Consider the following 27,925-nt stretch of genomic DNA (forward strand, 5'->3'; position numbering starts at 1 on the left):
CTCCTCCTCTCGGCCTCCTTCCTCCTCCTCCCGGCTCCGCACCCGGATGGCGCCGGCCTCGCTCTAGCCGGGAGCGCCTGCGCAGTCCTGCGGCCTGGGGTGGGGGTGCGGAGCGCGGCTGCCGGAGCCGCAGGTTTCCTGCCCCACTTCCTTCTCGCCCTCCCGGTGCGTCGGCTCTCTCGGCCGGCGGGATGGCGGCGCTGGGGAGCCGTCGGGGGTCTCCTCAGCCGTTGCTCCTGCCGCCGCCGGCGCCGCTGCTGCTGCTGTTGCTCCTGCTGACCCCGCTTGGGATCCGAGCCGTGCCCGAGGAAGACGCCGGCAGCCGGAACAAGGAGCCTCCGGCACCTCCTCAGCAGCTGCAGCCGCAGCCGGCAGAGGCTCAGGGGCCCGAGGCTGCCCGCGCCGAGGTGAGGCTGGGGCCTGCCCACGGCTGGGCCGGGCTGGGGGCGCTCAGATCCCCCCACCCCGGAGAGGGGAGGCGGGAGGGGCGCCTCTGCGGCCTAGGAGTGGGGGCAGTCGGTACTCCCCCCTCCCCGGGTGTCTGTCCCTTGGCAGCTGGGGGTCCTGCTTCCCTGGGGATCGGTGTGCGCCCTCTGCTCCCCCGCACTCACCTGGGCATGTCTTGATGGGGGGTGCCCAGGTGAAGGAGGGGGAGGCGCCTGGGATGCTGTCGGGGAGCAGCAGGAAGGGGCTAGTGGTATGTGGTGGGGGGGAATGTCCGGGAAGGGGGACGTGAGGGCGGCGTTTTCTCGGCTGGAGAGCCCTACATACTCCGCTCAGCTCTTTTAACGGAGGAGCAGAACTTTAGTCTTGTTTGGCTTCTGGACTGAGATCCTCGCCCCGGCCGTCCTTAAGTTTGCGCCTGCCCTGACTTCCGAGGTCCCCGCCGGCATCCCGGGCGCACGCGTGCCTACCGTGTACGTGTGCAGAGCCGGAGCTAGACTGGCAGCGGGACCGCCTAGAGATCCTTGGTGGGAATCAGGACTTTGGGAACTCGGCAAGAGCTGGTTTAACCCCAGGTGCGGCGGCCTTAGGCTGCAAAACTCCAGTCGTTTACTCAGATTCGTGACTTTTCTGATCTTGACCATTTAAAATAAAAGGGCATAACCTAATTAAATGGAAAGTTACTGCCATGCTTATGTTAATGGCACTATCGCTTGTTGTCCGCGTTTGGAAAGTTTTCAGACTTCTCTGTCCTTCTCTGAACATCTGTTACAGGTACTTGAGGCCTCCTAGGTCCCTTTTTTGCCCTCTCCCCCCACCTCCCACCCATTCCCTAATTTAGGTATGTCTGTACCACCTCCCCCGTGCCGTTAAAATAGTGTCCTAACAAATTAAGCAGCCTGTGCCCACCCTTCAGTCCATCTGTTGCCAGATTCCTAAAGGTCAGCTCTCGATCCGATCATTCTTCCACTCAGAAATCTTCACTGATTCCTTGCTAAATAAAGTTCAGATTCTTCAGCCTGGCATTCAAGGCCCTCTGCAGGCCCTGTCACTGTATATCTCCAAGACATATTTCGACTCTGCCCATTTGTACACTGTGCCTTGTGTATCCAGAATTTTCAGATTGCTGCTCTTTTTACCTAGAATACACTTCTCTAATTTCCATAACACGTCCTTCCCCAAATCTTTACTTATTAAAAATCTACCTATTTTTCATTAGATTTTGAGCTTTTTAACTTTTTGTATTTATAGTGCTTAGCATAGTGCCTTGGCATATAGTGGGGGCTTAGTAAATGTGTACTAACTTTCTGGGGCCTACTTAAATGCCACCTCTTCCATGAAGCCTTTCCTAAAATTTATACAGGCAGAAGTGAACTCTTACCTATCTAAACTCAGAAAATTGTTAAAGCTTCCCATACCTACTGCTACTACTAACACCCCCCCCCCCCAAAAAAAAAGAAAAATTGAGATCCCAACCGGACTAAATCACTAAGTCAACTCATTTGGTAGCACTGGAACTAGAACCCAATCTTTCTCTGTTCCTTGTTCTATACTGAGATGATCAAGGCCATACAACATTAGCTCTTTCAACTCAAGTCTTCCATAGCTAAGAAATTTTGTCCATTATTTCAGTCTCACCCTTTCCTATCTTAGGGGAAGAGGTGGTCTTTTACCATAGCTAGCTGCTCCTTCTACCTCCCTTCAGTCTTACCTCAAGTCCCCAGTTTCTTCTTTTCTTCTATCTACAAATATGCTCCAGTCTCTCTTATCTTAAACTCCTTCAGCCTTTCAAACAGTTGAATATGCCATCCCTTCTCCTTCCTTCAGACTCAAACTTTGGTGACATCTGTATTGGCTGCTTCCAGTTCTTTAATATCTATTCACTCTTTAGCTCTTTCTAATCTGTCTTCTCCTCACTGCTTGACTGAAAATGACCATTTAAAATTTGCCAGTAACCTATTTAACCAAACCAGTCCTTTTTTTTCTACTTCTCTGTTGCAGTTGATTCTTGACTGCTTTTCCCTTTTTATGTTCTCTTCCCTTGTTTGTCATAACCTAAGGCTCTTTTCTATCCTCTTCTACTGCAGAATCAATTGTAAGTAATGGGGAGGTGGAGGAGGGGACAGAGAGAGACACCTTCCTTACCCCTCCCCATACATACCATTCTATTGCCTGCCTCTGGGCCTTTGTCCAGGCTCTCCATCCCTTCCTTAGAATGCCCTTCCTCCTCACTTCTGCCCCTTAAAATTCCCCATTCCATTTAAGGCTCTGCTCAAGTACTTCCTACAGAAGAATTTTTCTAGGCCCCCCCCCCCCGATTTATTAATTTACTTTGTATATATTTTGTATTGTGTATATATCCCCACTCCCAAGTAAAAGATGAACTCTTTGAGGATAAAGACTGTATCCTATCACAATACTTGTTACTTAGTAGCCACCTAATATAAATATTCATTGAATTAAGTTTAAAAGTGAAGGACTAGAGAGATATAATATAATTCATCCCAAGATCCTTCAGCTAATTAATAGAAAACTGGGACTAGAATCTGCTTCCTTTTTAAGGGCTCTTTCCATGGTACTGTACTACTTAATAGTCAGGCACTCAATAAATAGCTGTTGGATGAATGAAATCATTTCTGCTTTAGATTTGAGTCATTATCTACTTGGAGAAACTAAACATAAAATTAACCTTATATGGAAAAGTCAGTTTTTGTTGTAGTACTTTGCTGGTATTAAAAAAAAATCTTTGGGATACAGTAGTTCAAACCCAGGAATCGAACTAATCACTACTGAACATTGTAGACAAAACCAAAATTTTAACCAGCACGTTGAATCAATGAGAAGAAAATTTAGTCTCATTTGATTTTTATATATGTTGATAACAATACTCCTTGGGTTCTCAAAAAACTTGGAGTGATTTGCTTGCAAAATGAAGTTCCTACAGGTCCAAGGAATACCAGAATATTTTCTTATTAAACATAGCTGAAGGACATATAATTTGAAAAGAATGGTTCTAGTCCACAATAAATTAACTGTAGCAGCACTTAGCACATTTCTGTCTCTTCTTTAATTCTGGCTTTCCACTTTCTGAGGACTAGGAACTGTTGCAGAGTTATATCCTTTTGGAAAAACTTGTCATTTCTGATAGATTAGAACTAAAGTGTTTAGTGGTGCTGGGAGCCTTCAGCCTCTAGGTCCTCAAGTGCAGCCCTTTGACTGATGCCAAACTCCATAGAACAAATCCCCTTAATAAAAGGATTGGTTCTGTAAAGCCTGGCTGCACCCAAGGACCTAGAAGGCCACATGTGGTCTGGAGGCCAAAGGTTCCCCACTCCTGGTTGTCTCGTAAACTATTAGTTGTCTGTGTAACATTTAGTTGTTTGGTTTAAGTTTACAACTAATCAGTTGTAATTTTGAAATAACAACAATACTTACTATCTTTGAAACTTTTAAAGAATAATGTTTACCTCAATATTTATGAGTTAGAAATGGGGTTAATTGGCATGTGGTTGATAAGAAAATAATGTGCAACATGACTTAAATGGAAATGTGTTTTCCATAACTGTACAGGTATACCCTAATTGCTTGCCTTCTCCATGAGGGAATTGGGGATAGGAGGGAAAGAATTTGAAACTCAAAATTTTAAAAAGTATTATTTTTACATGTAAGTGGGAAAAAAAAGATTTTTTTTAAAGGAAAATAATGTCCAATACCCTTAAGTCACATCGGTAGAACTGAAACCAGAGTCCAGGTATCCTGTCTCCTATAAAAATTATTTTAAGGATAAGCCATCTTTTTTATTTTTAACTGGAAAAGAGAAGAGATGTATCTTTTGAGACTTTAGCAGGTTTTTCCACAGTATTTTTTAGATGGAAATTTATCCTAATTTCTTCTCTATTTTAAAATAACACTTCTGTTTTAAAATTACTTGTTAATTTGCTACCAATTAAATTACTTACATTTATTGTTACATCATCAATTTCACATTATTTTTCTCCATTGCTATATGTGTGTTTTGTGCCCTAAAAGTATCATGGTTTTTTTTAAATCACTTAGAATGCCAAAACTGTTAATGTCATTAAATATTCCCCTTGCCTATGGTATAGGTTGTGAAATATCTGAAAGCTATTTCATCTTGGTAATTTGCTTGCAAAAAGTATACAGTATATCATTTTATTTTTTTATTTTTTAAGCAATCAGGGTTAAGTAACTTGCTCAAGGTTACATGGCCAGGTGTTTCTGGGTGGGTGCTAAGTGTCTGAGTCCGGATTCGATCCCCGGGTGATCCCTACACTGGAGCCGGTGCTCTTACTCGCTGTGCTACCTGGCCGCTGTGTTACCTGGCCGCCCCAGTATATCATTTTAGATAGTGAGATACTTAAACTGAACTTTTCTTACCAAAGTTGAATATAGATTTCTGTGCTTAAATACGTTGGTAGTTATTTTTACATCTATTTCAGTGTACATTTAAAGATACCTTGTGCCTCAAGGATCAAGTAATTTTTCTGGTGAGAGTACTGACAAAAATTACAACCCATTTACAACTTATTTTTTTATTTTATTTTTATTTTATTCTTATTTTTTAATTTTTTTTAGCTTTTCTTCAGTTTAGAACTTGCTAGAGTAGAAACAATAGAGCAGGAACAGCAGCAACTGTAATAATAATAGCAATGATCCCAATGACAAGAGAATTGCACCAGAAGTCAGAAGACTTGGATGAATATCTTGGTTTTGCCACTAGCTTGACTGTATGCAACCTTTTAAAATCACTTCTTCACTTTCATTCTTCATTAACTAATTTTTTTTTTAAATAATTTTTATATATTCTGTTTTTTTAAAATTACCAAAATGCCTCCAATTACAATTCAGTGTGCCTGCACCCCACTGTCACAGACTACTTTGAGAAGAGCAAAAGCTTTGAGGTGTGGGGTGATGGTCCCAATGGACTCATCTGGATAAACAAAAAAAGGGGAGGAAAACCGAGCGAAATTGATCAGTACTGTGTTAAGTTTTGAAAGTGTGCGGTGCACCACATTTGTAGAGCTACTACATCTGCAAAATGGTGTGTTCTCATCTCCTCTTTGGGTTACAAATTTTCTTCCCATTTTTACCCTACCCACCTCCCCAAAATAGTGGTCCCCCAGCATATCCCCTCCTCTTATTTCCCAATTACATGTAAAATAGTATTAATAATAATATATATGTATATATATATATATTTTTAAACATTTGGTTTTAAAACTTTGAATTCCAGATTCATTCCTTTCTTCCCTTGTCACCACCCTTACTGGGAAAATAAGCAATTCAATATAGGTTGTACATGTGTAGCTAATGCAAAACATTACCATAGTAGATATATTGTAGAAGACTGATTATATTTCCTCCCTCCTATCCCATCTCCCACTTGATCTATTCTCTACTTTGGTCTTGTCCCTTTTCAAAAGTGAGTTCTTCCAACTTCCCTCCCCCCAGCCTGCCCTCCCTTCCATCATCCCCCCTCTCATCCCCTTCCCCCCTACTCTTCTGCAGAGTGAGATACCCTATTTAGTGTGTATGTCATTCCCTCCCTGAGCCAAATTCAATGAGTATAAGGTTGACCCATTCCCTTATGCCTTCCTGTTCTTCCCCTCCATTGTACCCATTTCCCCTTGCCTCTTCTATATGAGATAGTTTGCCCCATTCTGTCTCTCCCCATCTCCTCTCATTATATTCCTCTCTCACCTCTTAATTTCACCTTTTAAGTATCATCTCTTCCTATTAAATTGGTCCTGTGCCCTATATCTATGTATACCTGTAAACATATATATGTATATATATACACATTCATATATGTAATCATATGCCTATATACCCTCCAATAAAAACTATATATATTTCTATTCTCTTCAAGTATTTTCATACTGAGAAAAGTTTACAGTTATCGTTTCTCCATGTAGGAATGTAAATACTTCAACTTTGATAAGTTCCTTATGATTTCTTTTCCCTGTTTACCTTCTCATGCTTCTCTTGCTTCTTGTATCTTAATGTCAAATTTTCTATTCAGCTCTGGTTTTTTCTTCAAGAATACTTGAAAGTCCTATATTCTACTGAATGACCATATTTTCCCCTGAAATATGATACTCAGTTTTGCTGGGTAGGTGATTCTTGGTTTTAATCCCAGCTCCTTTGCCCTCTGGAATATCATATTCCAGGCCCTTCGATCCCTCAGTGTAGAAGCTGCCAGCTCCTGTGTTATCCTGATTTGTATTTCCACAATATTCAAATTGTTTCTTCCTGGCTGCTTGTAATATTCTCTCCTTGATCTGGGAATTCTGGAACCTGGCTATAATATTCCTAGGAGTTTTCTTTTTGGGATCTTTTTCAGGAGGTGATTGGTGGATTCTTTCAACCTCTTATTTTGCCTTCTGGTTCTAAAACATCAGGGCAGTTTTCCTTGAGAATTTCTTGGAGGATGATTCCTAGGTTCTTTCTTTGATCATGGCTGTCAGGTAGTCCAATAATTTTTAAATTATCTCTCCTGGATCTGTTTTCCAGGTCAGCAGTTTTTCCCATGAGATATTTCACATTGCCTTGTATTCTTTCATTTGTTTGGGTCTGTTTAACAGCATCTTGATTTCTCCTCAAGTCACTAGCTTCCCTTTGCTCCATCGTAAATCTGAAGGAATGATTCTCCTCAGTGAGCTTTTGAGATTCTTTTTCCATCTGGCAAATTCAGCTTTTTAAGGCATTCCTCTCCTCATTGCCTTTTTGAGCTTCTTTTGCCATTTGAGTTAGTCTGTTTTTTAAGGTGTTATTTTCCTCAGTCAAGCTGTTGACTATCATTTTGTAATTTTCTTGCATCGTTCTCATTTCTCTTCCCAATTTTTCCTCCTCTTCTCTTATCTGCTTCTTAAGGTCCTCTATGGCCTGTAACCAGCTCGTATTTTCCTTTGAAGCTTTTGGTGCAGCAGTTCTGACTTCACTGTCTTCCTCCTGTTCCATGCTTTGTTCCTTTTTGTCCCCAAAATAGGAGTCTAATGTTGGATTCTTCTGTTTGTTTTGCTTCCTTTGCCTGGTCATGTTGCCACTCAATTACTTGACTTTTGGGCTTTTTGCCACAGTAGGACTCTGCCACCAGACAGGGGAGCTTCCGTCCCAAATGCTGGGGTTTTCTCAGCTGCCGGAGGTATTAGTTGGGTGTCCTCTGAACCCTCCACACACTCTGGCAAGCTGGTCACACACCCCAGGACCTCCACCCTAGACTGCAGTCCAGATCCAAGCAGGTTAAAGCAAGAGTAATTACCCCTCAGACTGGCTGCTTGGTCCCCCTACAGTCTGTAGACCAGGAGCTGAAGCTGCAACGTGGCGCTGGCTGTGCCGAGACAGCTCAGCCTGGAGGCAAAAGCCAGTGCTCTCCCAACTACTGGTCCCAAAGTCCACACTGCACTGACCTCTCACTTTGTCCTTAGCATCTATGTGTTGATAATTCTGGACTGCCACAGCTGCTGGTGATCTGGAGTCCCTCCAGCCTGGGGCTGGTTAGGCCTGCCCTGGGGTCTCAGACTGGCCTGGGCTCAGCTCCCAGAGCGCTGAGCTGGCAGCTTGTTGCCGGCCTGCCGGTCTGTCTTCAGTGGGAGGTTAGCTTCTCTATGTTATTTTGTGGGTTCTGCAGCTCCAAAGTTTGTTCAGAGTCCCCTTTTACATGAATTGGGGAAGGTGGAACCTGGAGCCCTGCAGAAGTCCTGTTTCTATTCTGCCATCTTGACTCCGCCCCATTTACAACTTAATAAATGGTCCTTAAGGGTTGTTGCCAAAAAATTCATCACTCTGAAGCTAGCCTGGTGATAAGCCTATCTGAATTAGGCTATGCCCCTGGGAAGTAGACCCATGGCTCTGGTACTGGGAGTCCTTTGATTTTGTTTATAGGTTTATCTTTTGTTGGCATTGCCTTCAAAAAACCTGAATTGGTTCTGTTCTAGATTTAGATACTGGAGAAGTACTTAAGTGGAGTTTATTTTGTTGTTGTTGTTTTTTTTTTCCTTTGCTTTGTGGAGGGAGAAGGCAGGGCAGTTGGGGTTAAATGACTTGCCCGAGGTCACATGGCTAGTGAGTGTTAAGTGTCTGAGGTCATATTTGAACTCAGGTCCTCCTGACTCCAGGGCTGGTGCTCTATTCACTTCGCCACCTAGTGGTCCGGTAAGTGGAGATTCTCATTTGTGTGATAGACAGTCAAGTTTAGTGTTGGAACAATTTGGGCAAGTCTGTTACTTTGTAATTTATATAGAATTCTGTTTCCTTTTCCCGTGTTTTCCCAATGAATGCCTCTAAATGTCTAGCTGGCTTAATGAAAAACTTAATGAAAGTTGAGATTTATTCTTAGTTGCCCTGGGATGGAGGAGTTTGACTCATTGAGGGGAGGAGGAGGAGTGAGCAGGGAGAAGAGTAGGATACTTAGTTATGCTACTTTTCATCTGTGTGCCATTGGGCAAGTCACTTTCCTCATCTTCAAAATGAATTGAATGAACTAGATGATTTTAAAGATTCCTTTCCTATTTATAGCCAGGGGGCCTATGAATCCTGTAAACTGAGCAAGAGTAGGGTGAGATAGAACCTAGGGGCCAGCTCAGCCTTCCCTGCCCAGAGTACCATCACCTTCTCCCGTGCTTCATTTTTTTTAGTATAAAAAGTCTGACTCTTGCTATCTTGACAGAGCATGCCTTAGTTATGAAGACAATTTCTTTGGATTTAATATAAGGCAAATGTCTTCCTATTTCTGTTGAAGGTGTTGCCATCCTAAGCCCTTAAGTTTGTCCTGGACTTTTATTTCCCATATTCCACATGTTCCTTCTACCTATAGAGATTTAGAGTTGGAGAACTTTTATCTCAGCTTCTTAAGGCTCGGAATTCTTTTACGGAGGAGAAAACCAAAGCCCAGGAAGGTAAGTGACATATGGACAGTCACAGAGAGTCTCAGGGATATCTGAACTCGGGTCTTTTGGCTCCAGTGAGGCAGCTACGTGATGTTGTGGATAAAGTTCCAAATGTGGAGTCAGGAAGAATTGAGTTCATTTTGGCCTCAGACAAGTGCTGTGTGACAATGGGGAAGTCACTTAACCCTCTTTGCCTCACTTTCCTCATTTGTAAAATGAGCAGAAGGAAATGACAAACCATTCTAGTATCTTTTCTGAGAAAACCCCAAATGGGGTCACAAAGTGCTGTGTATGACTGAATAACACCAACTTTTGGCTCCAGAATAAATTTTCTCTTTTTTTAAACCACATACCCCATCAATTCTTTTTCCTTTGTCTTTTCTATAAAACCACTACCCTTTATCACCTGGTATCAGGTGATCTAATTGATCTTCCTAATTGATCTCCCTGCTATCAGTCTCTCTCCTTTTCATTTTCACATAGCTGCCAAAATAATCTTTTTAAGGTATACATCATACTGTTATACTTGGAAATTTTCAGTGGCTACTTGTTTCCTTAAGTATATGGTACATATTCAAAGCCTTGCAATTAAGGCTCACTATAGTATGGTACAACTTGCTTATCTCACACTAGCACCTTTCATGTATGTACTCTATATTCCAGCTAAACTGGACTATGAGTTATGCTCTGAATTTGCCTTGTCCTGGATTGCTTCTTCATGTTTACATATGCTGTCCCTCCCTTCCTTGAACCCTGTCTCTCATCTGTTAAAATCTTTACCTTCTTCAAGGTCTAACTCAGGTGTTACTCCTTCTGTGAAGCTTTCCCTTTATTGTCCCAGTTGTTAATTTCCTCTTCCTTCCCTAATTACCTTAAAAGGGAATACTGCAAAAGACTGCTGACCTGGGAATCCCACTGGGAATCCCACTCTGATATTTACTTACTAGCTGTGTGGCCTGTGACCAATCATTGAATGTCTCCCGAGTCTGTTTCCTTATATGTAAAATAGGGATCTTACTGCACAGCATTGTCCTGGGGATCTTGTAAGATGTATTTAAAGTGTTTTGCAAACCTTAAAGTGCTATGCAAATGTGAGCTCTTACTACCTTTTATTATTTAACTGTTGAGACTGATCCTGATGTCATGGACTTGGGATGTCTGGACTTGGACTCAGGAAAATCTCGCTTTAAAGCCTACCCCACCCTTCCCCCATTAGTTTTGTGACCACAGGCAAGTCACTTCTAAGCCTATCCTAAATTTATCTCCTCTATTATAAAACAGGGGTAGCCATACTTGTAAATACCTATTTCACTGGGTGGTTGTGACCATCACAGGAGATCATGTATGTGAAATGCTCTACAAATATTAGAGTGATATATAAATTTCATCATGTTATAGTTGTTAAGAATAACATCTCCTTAGAAGAATGTGAATTCTTTAAGGGTTGGGACCCATGGATCTGTACTTGGCCCTATGCTTTTTTTTTTTACATTTCTTATCAGTGATTTTGATAAAGCCAGAGATGACATGCTTATCAAATTTCAGATGATACAAATCTATAAGAGATAACTAACACTGAACAGTGGAATCATGATTGAAAATTATTTTGCTGAAGCAAGAGCATTGGCCTGAGGTGTGTAATTCAGTAGGTCTAAATGTAAAGTGTTATGCTCAGGCACAAAAAAATATCAGCTTCACAAATACCAGATGGGAACATGATTAAACAGTAGTTCTGAAAAAGACCTAGAAGTTTAGTTGACTACAAACTCAGTGCGAGTCAACACTATGATGTAGCAGCCAAAAAAACCCTTATTTGTCTTTGGGTTGAATTTAGAGGTATAAAAAGGTGTTAGTACCATTGTACTATGCCCTCATCAGAGAGACCCCATCTGGAGAGCCTTGAGTTTATATCACGAGTATCAGTTGAAGAAATTGGTCATGTTTTAATTTGAGACAACTTTGGCTTTCCTCAGACTTCTGAAAAAGTTTTTTTCCTAAGACTTTTGGTCCCTTCCTACTACCTTTCTAGACTTCTTATATCTTACTTGCCTCCCCATACTCTTCTATCCAATGACACTGGCCTCCTTGCTGTTCCTTACATGTCATTTCATCTCCCAACACCAGGTATTTTCACTGGCTGTCCCCCATGCCTGGAATTATTTTCCTTTTCAGCTCTGCTTCTTGGTTCCTCTGCCTTCCCTCAGTCTCAACTAAAGTCTCACCTTCTTCAAAAAGCTGTTCCTTGACCTCTTTAATCTTACTGCCTTCCTTCTGAGTTTATCTCCACTTTATCCTTTAACTTACTTTTAAGAGCAGGAACTGGTTTTTTTGCCCCTTTTTGGGGGAGGGGGTAACCTTGTCGTTTAGCACAGTACCTAACACATAGTAGGTGCTTAATAGATAACTGTGGAGGGAGGTGGCAGCAGGTCTGAGATGTGAGAAGAAGACATAATAACTGAGTATTTAAAGGACTGTATGTGGAGAAAGGATTAGACTTTCTTCAGAGGGCAGAACCAGGCCCTTTGGGTTGGAATTGCAAAGGCAAATCTAGGCTTGATATCAGGAAAAAGCTTTTAACAATTAAAGTATACAAAAATAGAATGGGCTGCCCTGAAAAGGTAATGTGTTCTCCCTCCTTGGGAGTCTTGAGCCACCCCTCAAGTACTTTATATAGTAAATATGGCATGGACTGGGTGGCTGTTAAGGTCCCTTTCAACTCTAAAGTCTGTCATTCTATTGGTTTGTTTGTTTCCCATTTCCCCAGCACCCTCAGAGTGCTGTGCACATAGTAGATTTTTAATAAATATTTACTGAGTGAAATTATCAGATTTCTGGGAGTGTGGTAAATTTCTACATAGAAATATTTAATTCATGTTTACATTTATGCATTAGATAAAGAAATGACTTTTGACTGACAGTCTGTGTTTTGGGGGAAATTAAAGGCTTGATTTTTCAGAATTGAGATTTTAAAACATTTGATAGCTCAAACTTTCAATCTATAAATTTATCTCATAAAGTTAGTGATCTTTTTATAAATCATCATGTATTTTAGCTGCTGTTATATTCATAATGCTGTTAGTTAATGAGGAAGATACACAAGAAGTATAAGACAATGTTTTTGTCTCCTAGGATTTTAATATCTGGTAGGAGAGACATGTATGAAAGTTAAAATAACACTGCAAGGTTTTATGTTGCTAAATGAATGTATTTAAGTCCTGTAGAAGTTTTCTGAAATAATTTTCAAGCTCAAGACACAACCTGTCCTCCCCCTTTCTTTTGTTTCAATAGTTGTGAGTGATTCACAGGGCAGTGGAGACATGGATAGTTAGAATAATTAGGCTGCAACATATCTAGTGATGACTACATTCAAATAGTATTATAAGGTATAGTAAAGAAATATATAATTGGGAATGTAAAAAAAGGTGGACACTACACACAAGAGTAAAGAATACTAGGTGGACAGCTGTGAATGAATAAATGAAAAAAAAGCATTTATTAAGAGCAAGCATGTTGGGTGGGTCCTCAGAACGATCTTTGGGAGAACATGAACAAGGATCATACAGAATGATCAGAAATGTAAGGATTGGGATCTGCATTCATCCATGAGACTATGCTGAAGTAAGGCAGAATGGTACCACCACATAGAGGTAACCTTGAAAGTGGGCAGAGAAATTGGGATTTATTGTAATAATATGGAGTGGTTTGTGAATAGGAGAATAATGATGAAATTGATGTTCTGGAAATCTGCCAGTGATCCATAGTGAAGGGTTTTGGGGAGGAGAAATTGGAAGCATGAAGTCCAGCTAAGAATTTGGCATTGATTCTATCCTGAAGTAAAGAGAAAATGGACTAGGGTGGTAGCAATGGGAATAGAGAAGAAAAAGCCAATCTGAGAAAACATTGCCAAGGAACAAATGACAATATTTGCTATTTAATCAAGGGGATAGAGAGGAAAGTGTCTGTTCTACCACAGAAATGTACAGACATGAATATTTTGGCATATATGGGACCTTTCTGTCTTTCTTTAACCTCTTTGGGCTATATGCCCATTGGGGGGGAATCTCTGTGTATGGATATTTAATATTCCTTTGACTTATCTTCATGCTACCCTGCTTCTGTGCTCTAGCCCCCTCCTCTGACTTGGGACTCAGTCTTCTCTTCTTATTGAGTATTTTTGACACGTAGCTTGGACCTAGACCTACCTACCACCTTACTTCCCAACCATCTTCATGCAGTGTTGCCATGAGTTAGGTATCTTTCTTTTCTCCTTCCTGCTCTTAACTTTGAAAACAAATCAGTTAACACTAGCAAAACACTTCTTCAGGGCTACCTACTCCCCTATATGCCCTGTTTTCCCCCATTAGAATGTACTTTCTTTGAAAGCAGAGATAGTCTTGATTCCTTGTATTCTTTGTACCCATCAGGGGGTACCTGGTGTAGAGGCAAGAGCCACTGATGAAAAATGGAAAGTTGATTGGCAGGTTCAGAGGCCTCCTTAAAGGGAGGCTTTGGGGGAGGATGTTCCAGGGAGTCAAATCGAAGCATAGCAGTTGATGGGAAATGGAGTGCATGTCCTTTTATCCTTTGAACATTCGTTCGTTGGAGAATGGCTCTTGGTCTCATATTTTTGTTAGTTCCATAGATCTCTATCCACATATATATTGTTTATCAGATTTAATGTAAGTTTTTTTTGCACCCAAAACAAAAGCTTTCAACTTGATGTGATCAAACTTATCTTTTGTGATAGTCTTCCATCCTTTGGTTAAAAATTCTCTGTATAGTTGTGAAAGGTACAGGATCAGATTCTTTTCTAATTTGGTTTATGATGTAAGCTTCAATATTCAGATCAATTATCCATTTTGAACTTATTACAGTATGTGGTATAAGAAATTTATCTGAAATAGAGAACTTAACTAATTTCTGCCAAATGCATTATTGTTTTCCCAGGAGTTCTTTTTTAAAAAAGTTCTTCCCTCAGTAGTAGGAGTCCTTCCTTTTTCCTGTCTCAGAGAAATCATTTCTCTCTTATAACAAAGAATGAAAAAAGAGGGTAAAATAGTTCCCCAAAACTAACTAGTGCTGATAAGTACCGTGTTTCCCCGATAATAAGACACTGTCTTATTTATGTTTTTTTTTTTTTTTGGAAAGAAAAACACCAGAGGGCTTATTTTCAGGGGAGGGCTTATGTTGTCCTGCCTCAGCTCTCCTCCGTGGCACTGCTCTCAATGGCGCCAGCAAGCAAATCACTGGGGAAGAACAGGATGACACGCTCACTGCTGCAGCTCTGATTGGATACAGCTCGGAGGGCTGGAGGGCGGCGTGCGTTTGGGGGGGGGGGCGGTGCATACAGAGGATACCGTAATGTAGCGTGTAGCGCAGGGGATCACCTTCACTACAGTAGTAATCTCAATAGGGCTTATTTTCGGGGGAGGGCTTATTTTAGAGGAATCTTACACAGTAAGGGGAGGGCTTATTTTCGGGATAGGTCTTATCATCGGGGAAACACGGTACAACATTTGCACAATTTCCCTGGCTTCCTTCAAGGCTCAGCTCAAATCCTGCCTTCTTTCAGATTACTTTCATCTACTTTGTATATAAGATATGCATGTGGCTAGTTTATGTTGTGTTCTTGCTTAGACTGTCTACCCCTTGAGGGGTGGGGCTTTTTTTTAACCTCTCGCTGTGCCTGGCACATAATTAGCACTTAGTATTTGTTGACTGATTATCTCAAAAAAATCTTAACTCTGAGATTTTAGATGCTTTGTTCCTCCAAATGAATTTTATTTTGTTTAGCTCTTTCTTTAAAGAAGCCTCTTGGTAATTTGGTTGGTATAGCAGAATATCTGGAAATCAGTTTTGATAGTATTGTCATTTTTGTGGCATTTTATATGTATTCAGCCCAACCATAAAAAAAAAAAATCACCTCCAGATATTAAAGTTCTTAACTTCTTTAAACAGTGTTTTCTGGCTGTATTTAAGTTTTGAGTGTGCCTTGGTAGATGACTTAAGATTTTTTATATATTTTGTAGTTATTTTGAATGGGAACTTTTACTATTTTTTCTTTGGTTTTATCATTGCTGTAGTGTTTTGTGTATTTTGTATATTTATTTTACTGAAATTAATTTTCTCATTTAGTTTCTTTGTTGATTCTCTATGTAAAATGTCATATTAGGAGATAGATAATTTTGTCTCTTTTTTGCCTATATCTGTGCCTTAAATTTCTTCCTTTTGTCTTACTGCTTTGGCTAGCATTTCTAAAATTAAGTCAGCCTGCAGTGAGAAAAGGGTGTGTCCTTTCTTTACTCCTGTATTTATAAGGAAAACTTATGCTTCCCATTGCAAATAACTCTGGGTCTTTCTGTTTGTTTTAGATAACAACTTTTTCAATATGTTAAAAAAAAAAAAGATGATTTTTCCTCATTGTGGGATTTTCAAACATAAGTGAATGTTGTACTTTACCAACAGCTTTTTCTGCATCTATTGTTAAAATCATATTTTTGTTTTAAAAAAAATTTCGTTTCTCTGTTACAGAAAGGACCTATACCAGCTTCCCCAATTCATATTAATAATGAGGATCCTGCTGGCCAGACTAATTTGGGATTTATCCATGCATTTGTGGCTGCCATATCAGTTATTATTGTTTCTGAATTAGGGGATAAGACATTCTTTATAGCTGCTATCATGGCAATGCGATATAACCGTTTGACTGTGCTAGCAGGCGCTATGCTGGCTTTGGGCCTAATGACATGTTTATCTGGTAAGTACTTAGACTTTCAAGTTTATTAAACAAGGTGCCGTCCTTTGTAGGGGAGGTGTGTAAATTGTGTTTATTTACTGGACAATCAAAAATAATGACTAAATTGTTTACATTTAAATCTTACACTGAAGTTGGAAGTTTATAATAGAAATTATACTCAGAAATCTACTGTTAGAATATACAAATTAGGGAACTTAATCATTATGCAGTACTTGAAAACTAATTTTGCATAATTTTCCACTTTCCTAATTCAGCCATTTGAGTTACTATCCTATTTGTTAACTTACTGCAATGTATTTGCTATAATCCTGCCTTTCCTCCTTTCAATCTGGATAAATCTCATTAATTTCTAAAGTCCAGAAGCTTCCACAGAAGAGAATTGCATATTTCCTGTTAAATGACACTGGGGACAAAATGGATTACTAGCTGAGAAATCAGTGAATTTCAATTCATTGTATGCTGTTAAGCTATTGGAAAAAATTCTTATTCATTTTGCTTAAAAAATAGTGTTCTGTTTAGATACATTTTTATATAAAATACATAATAGATTTTTAACCTTTGGTTTAAAATGCATTTCAGAATCTTGTGCCCCTCAGTCATCTGTTATTGTATTGGGGAAGTTTTAAAGGAAATACCCATCAAATTTCTGGTCAGTAATCTTGATGTTGAACTGGCTTTTTATTCAGTGTTTTTTCCTCTCAAAAAAGGGCAGTGACAGAGGAATTAAAAAAACTGGTTTCTGAGTCAAGAAGGCCTGGGGTCCAGCTCTACCTCTGACCTGATGGGTCACATATCGACACAGTCATTTTAAAATGCTGTAATATCTTTTTTTTGTACTTTTATGCATTCAGGAGAAATTCAGGCCACATGTTTGACCCCTTTTATCAGGCAGCTCTCTGAGACCTTGGCTTGCAGAGAAGGTATTAACTTGTACTGGTTGAGGGAGTTTGCTCATCCAGGAGTGCCCTGTGCCAGTTAAATCACAAATCTATTCCTTGTCATTAAGACTTGTAATTGCTTAGGCCAGAAATAAAAAGGATCAACCTCCTTCAAAACTGTAGCATTTTGAGCCTTGGGATTGGGAAGACTTGTATTTGAGACCTGCCCCTGACATGACACTGGCTCTGTGAGCAGAGGCAAGTCAGGCTCCGCTCTTATCATTCAGGCAGCTCTCAGAGCTCCTTACGAGAAAGTGTGGGTCTCCATTGGTGCAGTAAGTGTCCCTACTAAGAATTCAGCGCATAGATGAAATTACAGGCACATGTTTTAAAAATATAACAGGCTTATTTTCAGTGTTGTTCGTGTTTTTATAATTTGTTTTCAAATAAGGTAACTTGATTATTTAAATAATTAAAAAAGAAATTAGATAATCCCAACAGGTAAATAATCCCAAAGCTGTTAATTTGGAAAAAGTTTTCATACTTACATTTAAATAAAATCAGAATTTTAGATGTGCTGGGGGCCTACAAAGGTGAATGTTATCAAGCTCTTTTGTTTTACATAAGGAAGCCGAGGGTCAAAAAGATGGTACAGATTGACCCAAGTCTTTCAGTTAGTGACTGAGCTGAGCCAGAACCTGCCTCTTACTCTCTAGTCTATGCTGTGGTCATTCATCCCATTATGGGGAATGTGGGTCAGGCAGCCTTGAGAACTCCTTGGGGCAGGGGAGAAGCACTTATATAAAATAGCTCTGACTTTGTTGGTAACTGCTGTCTGTCACATTTCTCAGAATAAGGATAGGAGATATATGGGTTTCTCTTCTCCCTCCCATTAAAACATAAGGTCCTGGAGGGAAGGAACCAGCTTACTTTTTTCTTTTTTCCTCTTAACATTTTACGTAGCACAGTGCCTGACACTGAGACCCTTAATAAATGCTTGCTTGGTTGATTGATAGGATGTAAGCTATATATAAAATGAGATTAAGTAAACCAGAAATAGGGGCATCGAGGTGGCGCAGTGGACAGGGTGCCAGGCCTGAAGTTGGGAAGACTTCTCTTCCTGAGTTCAAATCCAGCCTCAGACACTTACTAGATGTGTGACCCTGGGCAAGGCATTTAATCCTTTTTGCTTCAGTTTCCTCAAATGTAAAATGAATCAGATAAGGAAATGGCAAACCTCTCCAGTATCTGTCATTCAAACCCCAAATGGTGTCACCAAGAGCCAAACAAGACTGAAATGATTGCAACAACAAAAGCAGAGATGGTAACAGAGTGACTAAAGATGTAAGTCCTGACTCAAATAGAGAGAACTTTCTGAACAGATAAGTGACCAAGGACTCTCAATGCAGATAAATTAATTGTGCTTCTTATTACCTTTTACAAATGAAAGCTGACTGTGATTTTCAAAGGTTTGCTTCATGTTTGGGTGATTTTTTTTTTTGTCTTTCAAATTTTATAATGGAAGTCAGTATAAAAAAATTATACATACAAGTGTAAAGTATAAATTTGCTTTTCAGGCAACTTTTGAGAAGTATATCATCTGCCCTAAAAATGAAGTATAGTTATTACATCCCATGGATTTTGCATAGTTTACTTCCTTTTAGCAAATTTAAATGGTTTGTGTTGCATGACTAAGATGCATCTTCCTTTCAGTGGAAAACTTAAAACTGTACCCCTGCCCACCTTCTTGCCAAGTTATTGTTTTCATCTTTTACCAGTGGCTGAAAATGGTGTTAATAAATTGACTTATCACACTATATGATAACACAAACTGTAAGAAAGTATCAGTACTTTTGTAAGCTATATTTGTGTTCTATGGCCACAAATACTGGTTTGTAATAGAATGTCTGAAATAAACTGGGTTTAAAAAATTTGAATAAATTATGGCAAGTAACCAATACCACTTCAAAGCTTTTAAGATTTAAAACTGAAAATATTAAATGAAGTAAATCTGTTAGGTCAATTAGTAAAAGTAGATCTAATTTTTATGATGATTTTTCATAGAAATATTTTATAATCAGGAAGAAAAGATAGTATTTTTTTTCAGTGCTTTAAAGTACAACACAATTTTATTTTCTTTCAGTTTTGTTTGGCTATGCCACCACGGTTATTCCCAGAGTATACACATATTATGTGTCAACTGCATTATTTGCAATTTTTGGTATCAGAATGCTTAGGGAAGGCTTGAAGATGAGTCCAGATGAGGGTCAGGAGGAATTGGAAGAAGTTCAAGCAGAAATAAAGAAAAAAGATGAAGAAGTAAGTCACAGTATTTAATATTTTGGTCAGTAAGTTGCTGAACTAAGAACACAGTGCTGAGGTCTTAGCTGTGGTAGCTGTGGCCAGATTAGTGTGTAACAGATGTAAACACTGTGCACACGTGTGCATACACACAAAAAGCTTTCTCTTTTCCTGGTTACTGTTTCAAGGGCTGGTTATAACAAGGGTTGTTGCTGGGTCAGAATGTTTGTTAGAAGAAGAAATGCCGTCCTATGGGTTTCCAGCTCAAAATGTATGTGAGCCCAAAGGATCTTCTATGTGAGGTGAGAAGTGTTTTATTGATCTTCAAACAAAATTATAAAGTTATAAAGCGTTAGCCTGCAGGCTTCTAGAAGGGAGGCCATTCTTACCCTCATTTTTATTGGTTGCACCAAGCATAGTGTCTCTCACATAGCAGGTGCCCAGCAGATTTGTAAAGAACAAGGTGATTATACATTCTTACCCTCATTTTTATTGGTTGCACCAAGCATAGTGTCTCTCACATAGCAGGTGCCCAGCAGATTTGTAAAGAACAAGGTGATTATAATTGTAGTTATAAACAGTACAAATGGGTGACTTTAGCCTATATAACTTAATTTACTTGATGATTTTCCCTAAAATTTAGATACTTCCTGTTCTGAATTAGGTTTTTAAAAATATTATGTTAATTGCTTAACTCATTTGACATTTGTTAAGATGGAACATTATTTTTAATGTCTTGTGGAGCACAATTACTCCTTAGCCATGATCAGCTTTGAATAAAAAAAACAGTGTAGGTAGTTGTGAATATTTTAATACTAAGGGAGGATTGTGGCATTTCAGACAGTAAATATAGAAATATTTCTTTACATAATGGCTTTTTAAAAACTTTGCTTCACTTTTGGGATTTGAGTGCTCCTATATCATTACTTTTTTTTTCTTTTTAAAGCTTCAAAGAACCAAACTCTTAAATGGGCCAGGAGATATTGAGACTGGTACAAGCACAACCATACCTCAGAAAAAGTGGCTGCATTTTATTTCTCCTATTTTTATTCAAGCTCTTACTTTAACATTCTTAGCAGAATGGGGTGATCGCTCTCAACTAACTACAATTGTTTTGGCAGCAAGAGAGGTAAGTGATATTTGAAGCTACTGCTATATGATTGCTTTTCTTTGGTTTACATGCTGGATATCTCATTTTAGGTGTAATAATCCACTATATTCCTTCTTCCTATATAGCCACATCATTCATTAAGGTATTGTTTGGCATGCCCGTACGTACTTCTGTTGTCTTTTTACTGATTATATTGCTTCAACGTTCAGTTTTTCTGAAATGTTATTATTTCTCTTTGGAGAATTCTTTGATTTCTCAAAATTATCCTTGGTTTATGTAGTTAATTTCTTCTGTGATATAGGAGCCTTTTTAGTTTGTCCATTACCCAATTAGATAATGTATGGAAAGCACTTTAGAAAAGCAGGTTCACTTTATTTTCCTGGTCATTCCCTTCATCTTAGCCATCAAACATGCTCTCACATTCATGTTTTATTTCGTGTTGTTCTGTGTGCCTTCGCTCATAGAAAGGCTTCTGAAATTAGACTGAAAAAAGATAATTTTACACTTATAAATTTAGGCATGGTGTTTGTCCTTTCCCATACTTTCTGGTCATGTCTCAGTTTATAATAACAAACAAAATAAAATGGATAAATGAATGAATAAATGAATAAAAAAGCAAATCAAGATGTAGGTGTAGAAGTTGTTTATTCATAATGTTACTAAAATACATAAGCACTACTGGAGCAGTGGTGTCAAAATCAAATAGAAATAGGGCCACTAAACTGAACATATGTGCCTTAGGACACATAGTGACTTAGAAAACCACAAGTTAACATTATCTACATTTTACTTTATTTTTAATTATTTTGTTAAATATTTGCCAATTATATTTTAACCTGGTTCCTGTATTCAGTGTTAGAATGTTGCTTGCTGACTGTGGGCTGTGTTTTATACCTCTGATGTAGAATGTGTGTGTCTGTGTCTGCCTATAGCCATATTAAATGCTGGCCTTTTTGAATGTCAGTTGTTATTAAGCTGTTTCAGTCATGTCCCACTTTTTGTGACCCCATTTGGGGTTTTCTTGGCAAAGATACTGGAATGGTATGTCCTTCTCCAGCTCATTTTACCGATGAGGAAACTAAGGCAAACAGTGTTCTGTGACTTGCTCAGGTGGTGGGGGTGGTTGTGGCAGTTTGTCCTTTATTCTCAAAGAATACCATGACATCAGGGAGATGATAACATGATTTGCAGTTGACTTTGATTTGCATGAAGGAGGGCTGTGTGAAGTCACCAGCCTCACTTTCTCCTCCAGAGCCATCTGGGTCCAGTGGCCAGATTCATCAGGACAACTGGAGATGGCCCAGGATGCAGTGAGACCTTGGCCCTTTTTTTTTTTTTGGAGGGGGAAGGGCAGGGCATTTGGGGTTAAGTGACTTGGCCAAGGTCACATAGCTAAGTAAAGGTTGAGGTCGGATTTGAACTCAGATCCTCTATTGACTGCACCACCTAGCCTCCCCGAAATGGAAACAGTCCCTGTCTTTCTTTCTTTTTTTTTTTTTACCTTGGCCCTTTTAAGCTAAGGACTTTTCAAGTTCTCGGCTTTGAATGAGGCAATGCCCATTCAGTGAATAGACCTCTTTAAGAAATGAGTCAGGGGATGGCCCCTTTAATTCCCCCCCCCCCAAAAAAAAAAAAGTTTAAGTGTTTAAGGCCAGATTTGAACTTGGGAAAATCTGCCAGCTCACTGCCAGAATGCTTCATTAATGGTTATTTTATTCCTTCCAGGTTTAAGGAGGATTATTTGATACCTTTGGGTTAATGGAGAAGTTGGTAGCTTCTCTTACCAGCTCAGTGAACTTTTTTTTCACTTTAATGTCCAGTAACTCTGAGCCCTTTTCTTTTAAATTCTCTTTTCACTCCCACTACCCACCTACCCCCCAAACAATAACAAAAAAAACCCTCACAATAAATATGCAAAATCTAGCAAAATCCCTATATTGGCCATGTCCAAATTCAGAATCACAAAGACTTTCAAAGTTGTTTTTCTCTGTCATACTGTTATTGTATAAATTGTTCTCCTAGTTTGACTATATATGGGATCATAAAAATCTTCCCAGTTTCCTTGGAAACTGTGTATTTTGCCATTCCTCGTGGAGCAGTAATGTTTCATGTTCACACACCCCAGATTCCTGAACAGTCAAATGTAAATCTGTGATTTAGTGATATCTCTAAAATGTAGGTCCTATAACTGATATGGAAATGTTTTTTAGAAAATTTAGAACTCAGAAATTTTTAAAACAAATGTTAACAATTGTTAATACATGTAATATGAAATTTGCAGGTGATAGGAGATAAAGCTAGCACATAACATTTACATTCTATATCCCATTAAGACTTTGTTTCCATGTTTATAATATGAAATGTGTTTTCTGAATTCCAGAATCAAATGAGGGTAGTTTGAATATCTTTTCTTGGCTCTGAAAGGTACGGAATATTGTGGCTGCAATTTAGTACTTGGGACACTTTGCTTATAGGAATTAGACAGATTCATAGTTTGCATTTATAGTTCCAAGATTCTTCATGTAATCTTCTTGGTGGATATAATCATGGATAGATAGCTGGCCCTCCCCTCTGCTACATAGTGGCTGTGTGACCCTGGACAAATTTCTGTAACCTCTCAGATCTATGCCAAACATGTCAAACTCAAATAAAAATGAGGCCGCTAAACCTCACATAAGGATTCCTGCAGGCCACATATTGACCTAGAATACTAGGTCATTATGTTTTTACTTCTTAAAAAATATTTCCAAATTACATTTTAATCTGTTTGGGACTGTATTCCGGAGTGGGCGACACTTATGCTCTAGGCAACAAAGACTGTTAATTTCAGAGAAGGTGCCCTTGCCCTTCCTTAGCTTTTTACACTAGTGAAACCACAAATTCAGGCCCTGTCTCTATCCCTAGAATTGTTGACTGGAGTGACTTTTTAAGCTCTTTTCCCTGAGCTGTAGACATTTCCTGTGAACCATTAAGTACTGCTCAACATAAGAGAGAAAGTACTTAAAAGTAATCATATTTTTAAACATTTGAGCCTTATCACCAGATGCACTTGATATTTTCTCCTAACCAAGTTTGACTTGGGCATAGGCTGTTGTAGAATATTGTTATTTTTCAAACCTGTGCCTTATCTTACTAAATAAGTAATTCATTTGTTTCTATCACTTGGGCTAGGAATACTAATAAGAGAAAGAATGTCTTTATTTTTTATTTGTAAGTCCATACTGAAGCAGTAAAAATCTTTAGTTTGAAAATTAAAAGTACTACAGAAACATTAAGAAGGCTTAAAGTTTACTAGATCTACAGTTCTTGCATTAAAGGTATGATTCTTCATTATAAAAAAGGATAGTATAGCTGAAAAATAATTTCATTAGAGAACCCAAAAAACTTTTGATCAAAATACTTTATTTTCTTAATCAGTGTTTGTTGACTTAGATATTTCTATCACCAGAGTTCCTGTTGACTTAGATATTTCTATCACCAGAGTTCCGGAGTTGGTAGAATTTAGAACTGTCGGGGCAGCTAGGTGGCGCAGCAAGTAAAGTGCCAGCCCCAGAGTCAGGAGGACCTGAGTTCTGTTCCAGCCTCAGACACTTTAACACCCACACAAAAAAACTAGCCATATGACCTTGGGCATGTTACTTAACCCCAACTGCCCTCCAAAAGGCCAAAAAAAGAAAAAGAATTTAGAACTGTCCCAGAGGTTCATGGAACCAGAAGTTAATTAATTATAATTAGGATTTATAGCTACCTAAAGGCACCCAGGTAGTCAGTAGGAGAGAGTTGGATATGAAGTTTGCCTTGGTTTTCTGACTGAGTTAAATCCAAGATTCCTTTTTTAAGAGAGAAATAGAATTTTGAGATCAGATGTGTCTGTCCTGAGAAGATAATAATGGAGTGGGAGAGGACACATGAAAGCTAGCTGTCTTCAAGAATGTGAATAGCTGTCCTGTGGGAGAGAGTTGACTTATTCTGCTACTTGGCCCCAGAGGGCAAAAAACTGTAGCCATGGGTAAAAGTTGCATTTTAGGCTTGATGAAAAGAAAAACTGACTATTGGAACTATATAAAAGTGAAATGGATTGTCTTTGAGATAATTGATTCAGCACTACTAAACATCTTCAAGCAAGAAGACTTGTCTAGTGATGTTGTAGAAAGGCAATGAGATAATCTCAAGGGTTTACAAAATTACTTCCATTTTGGCAGTTTTCTCATTCTAAAATATGACCACTTAAGTTTCCTGAAAAGCTGGAGACAATTTAGTATTCCTGAACTACCTACTATATTACATTTCACCTTATTTGAAATTTTCTTGATGTAATAGTCACAGATCTGGCTAGCACTGAAGACATCATCCAGTCTTAAATCCCTCACTGTGAAGAGATAGAAACAGGTCCAGAAAATGACGTTCTCATGATTTTTTAAATTAGTAAGAGATTGAGCAAACTGAGCCCACATCATCTCTTACTTTCTCTCATCTTCACTCTGTCTCTATCTACTGGTTTCTTCCTTGATGACTACAAATATGCCCAAATTTCTCTCATCCTGAAAAATTTCTCACTAATAAATTATCAAATTTTGCTTCTATCTCTTCAACATCTTTTACCTGGTCAGGTTATGGTGATGGTTTTTCCTCCCCACACAGCCACTAGAGTGTGCTTGCCCAAAGCAGAGGTCATTCCCACCCTCTGCCCCAAAGTCCCTTCTCAATAAATCTTCTTACATGTAGGATTAAATAGAAACTCCTCTGCCCTTTAAAGGTCTTCACAACCTAACTCTACCTTACACATTACTCCGCTCCACATATTTCTGACTCAGCTGCACAGGCCTTTTATGTGTTCCTTACACATGGTACTTCATCTCCTGCCTCCATGTTTTTTCATGCCTGGAATGCTCCTTCTCGCCTCCACCTCTTGGAATCCTGAGTGAGTTGCCCTTAAGACTCAGCTCAAGCATTGCCTTAAGGCCTTTTTTGGCTTTCCCCTCAGAGGTTACCTTTTATCTACTTTGTGCCTCACATATACTGTATAACATTGATTGCCTGCCCCTAGAAACTATAGGTCTTGTTAAGTTATTGGTGTTGGCCTCATACAAAGAAAGCATGTCTCTTGGCTTTTGGGGGATTATAATTTCTGGTTCCAGGACATGCTTACATAACCATTACCCATTTCATTCTAGCAGCCATGATACTTTTCATAAATGTATTAATAATATTTAGGTTATTTATTTGCATTTGGGCAGGTAGGTGGCAGGTGCTAAGCTGGATAGAATACTGGGCATGGAGTCAGGAGGACTTGATTTCAAATTCAACCTTAGACACTTAATGTGTGACCCTGGGCAAGTCATTTAACCCTCTTTGCCTCAATTTACTCATCTGTAAAATGAGCTGGAGAAGGAAATGGCAAACCACTTCATTGTCTTTGCTAAGAAAATCCAAAATGGGATCACAAAGAGTCAGAGACAGCTGATGAATGATTACACCAAAAATAGCAATCTGTCCTTAGCTTCATTCCTAGAAATCCTCTTGCCATTTTGGATTTGGCTTAATTTTTTAAGGCTTGCTAACAATCTCTCCTCATAAGCTGTTATTTTAGCTTTAATTTTATATTAATGGTAAAACCACATTTCTTTTCAGGACCCTTATGGTGTGGCAGTAGGTGGAACAGTGGGACATTGCTTATGCACTGGATTGGCAGTAATTGGAGGAAGAATGATAGCACAAAAAATATCGGTTAGGACTGGTGAGTGGATTGATTTATAGAGCTACTTTAAATCACAAAACTGAAGCTAGGCATTATTTGCCTTTATTTTCAGATTGGGGAGGGGACTATAAGCTAAATGAGCTATTAAGCATTGATTAGCATAGCAGGTACCTGGTTCTGAGAACAGCTCTTAGAGGAACAAAAAATTTTCCAAGGAGACCCCCTTTAAATGGAATTGGTCCTTATAGTTAGGAAACACTGAGCTCATTCAGTTAATATTCAGCATTAGCTTTTAGCAAGTTAAACCTTCCCATTTGTATTTTAATTTTCTCACTTTTAAATTCATGAATTGTTTTCCAAGCTGGCCATACTAAATGCCAAAAAAACTGCTTACTCTTACTAATAGTATCATGTAGTTGACCTGCCCCACTCTCCCCACATAATCCCTAGGACTATACATTGCCTTCTATGAAGTAGGCTGGGTTACTATAATGGTGAGTTAAATAAAAACTCACATCTGTGTTCTACCAGGTTTCCAGTGCCCTTTCAACAGTAGCCCCATGAGAATTCAGTGGAAAGAACACTGGGAGAGGGTAGTGATCTAGTCCCAGCTCTGTTTGTGGACCTTAATTTCCACATTTATAAAATGGTGGTGTTACCTTTTGTTTTACCTCCACCTCTCAAGGCCATTGCGTGGATCAAACAAAAGAAGCACTTTGAAAACTCGGTAGTCAAATACACAAAGGACAAACCACCACCACCACCAGTTTTTCAAAGCATTATTATTACAACTGAGCACTTCCAACAGACCTTAGTGATTTTAAGTAGAATCTCTTTAATAGTTCTGGATTCTTCTTTTTTTTATATCTTATTGTTAGATGCAGTTTGGAAGGGAAGAAACCATAGGTAAACACAGCTAGCTCTGAGTCATCATTTTATATATGGTTTTTCCACAGTAAGACAAAGGCAAGAATTCTAACCATTTTCCTATTTTCTCTTCCAGTTACGATCATAGGAGGAATTGTCTTCTTGGCATTTGCCTTTTCTGCATTATTTATAAGTCCAGACTATGGTTTTTAATGAGTCCTCTCCATTTGTATTTAGAGTATAAGATAGGGTGTTGCCTATCTTTTTGTACATAGTGTATATTAATAGTGACTATGAAAAATGCTGTATTTTATTTTATAGCATTGATTTGTGAGTTTAGCCCACTATATGATGGCAGTTTTACATGAAAAAGGATAACCAATGATTCTATCTGCAATGTAGATTTTTTTTAGATGGGTCCATTGTTAAATATGAATGGTGGTATTTTTTTCCTTCCCCATCCTGCCTTCTTTCCATCCCTAGGCCTAGAACCAGTGTTCTGGCATTTGGTACTAACTCACTGATAGTCTGGTAAACTGAATAGCTTCATTTTTGAGTGTGTTCACAATTAAGATTGTCTTAAGATTGGCCACGTATTAATGATATGATATACCTGAATATGTATGACTCAGGAAAATATTTGAAAAAATATTTCCTAAATACTGGCATTTCTCTCCCCCAAGCCAGCAGTCTTTTTAGAAATTAGACTTTTTGGATTAAATATTAGAAAGGCTGATTGCACTTCTCTTTGAAGATAAGCAATTCATAGGACTTTTATTTTCCTGGCCCACTTTTTTAAAAATTGGGTTGGAAACTCACAATATACAGTAATGGTCAATATTTGACAATGCTGAATTACCAAATTTAAAAGTAAAATACTGTATTTATATTTTCTCTATCACAAATATTAAATGTAATATGGAAATGATGTAAATAAAAAGTTATAAGAACACTGGTGGG

General features: G+C 38.8%; 1 protein-coding gene across 1 annotated transcript; it reads left to right on the forward strand.

The window, feature by feature from the left end:
• The first annotated feature begins 26 nt into the window (after nucleotides 1-26).
• On the forward strand, nucleotides 27-27,917 carry TMEM165 (transmembrane protein 165). The gene is made up of 6 exons (XM_069105263.1): nucleotides 27-407; nucleotides 15,885-16,110; nucleotides 19,132-19,307; nucleotides 20,236-20,418; nucleotides 26,032-26,137; nucleotides 27,102-27,917. Exons 1-6 carry the CDS (start codon nucleotides 192-194, stop codon nucleotides 27,176-27,178), a joined length of 984 nt encoding a protein of 327 aa, XP_068961364.1. The 5' UTR covers nucleotides 27-191; the 3' UTR covers nucleotides 27,179-27,917.
• Nucleotides 27,918-27,925: the final 8 nt, after the last annotated feature.

Source organism: Petaurus breviceps, unplaced genomic scaffold (genome assembly GCF_028583685.1).
Source record: "Petaurus breviceps papuanus isolate PSGF00001 unplaced genomic scaffold, PetGlider_PUasm1.0 76, whole genome shotgun sequence".
Taxonomy (NCBI): Eukaryota; Metazoa; Chordata; class Mammalia; order Diprotodontia; family Petauridae; genus Petaurus; species Petaurus breviceps.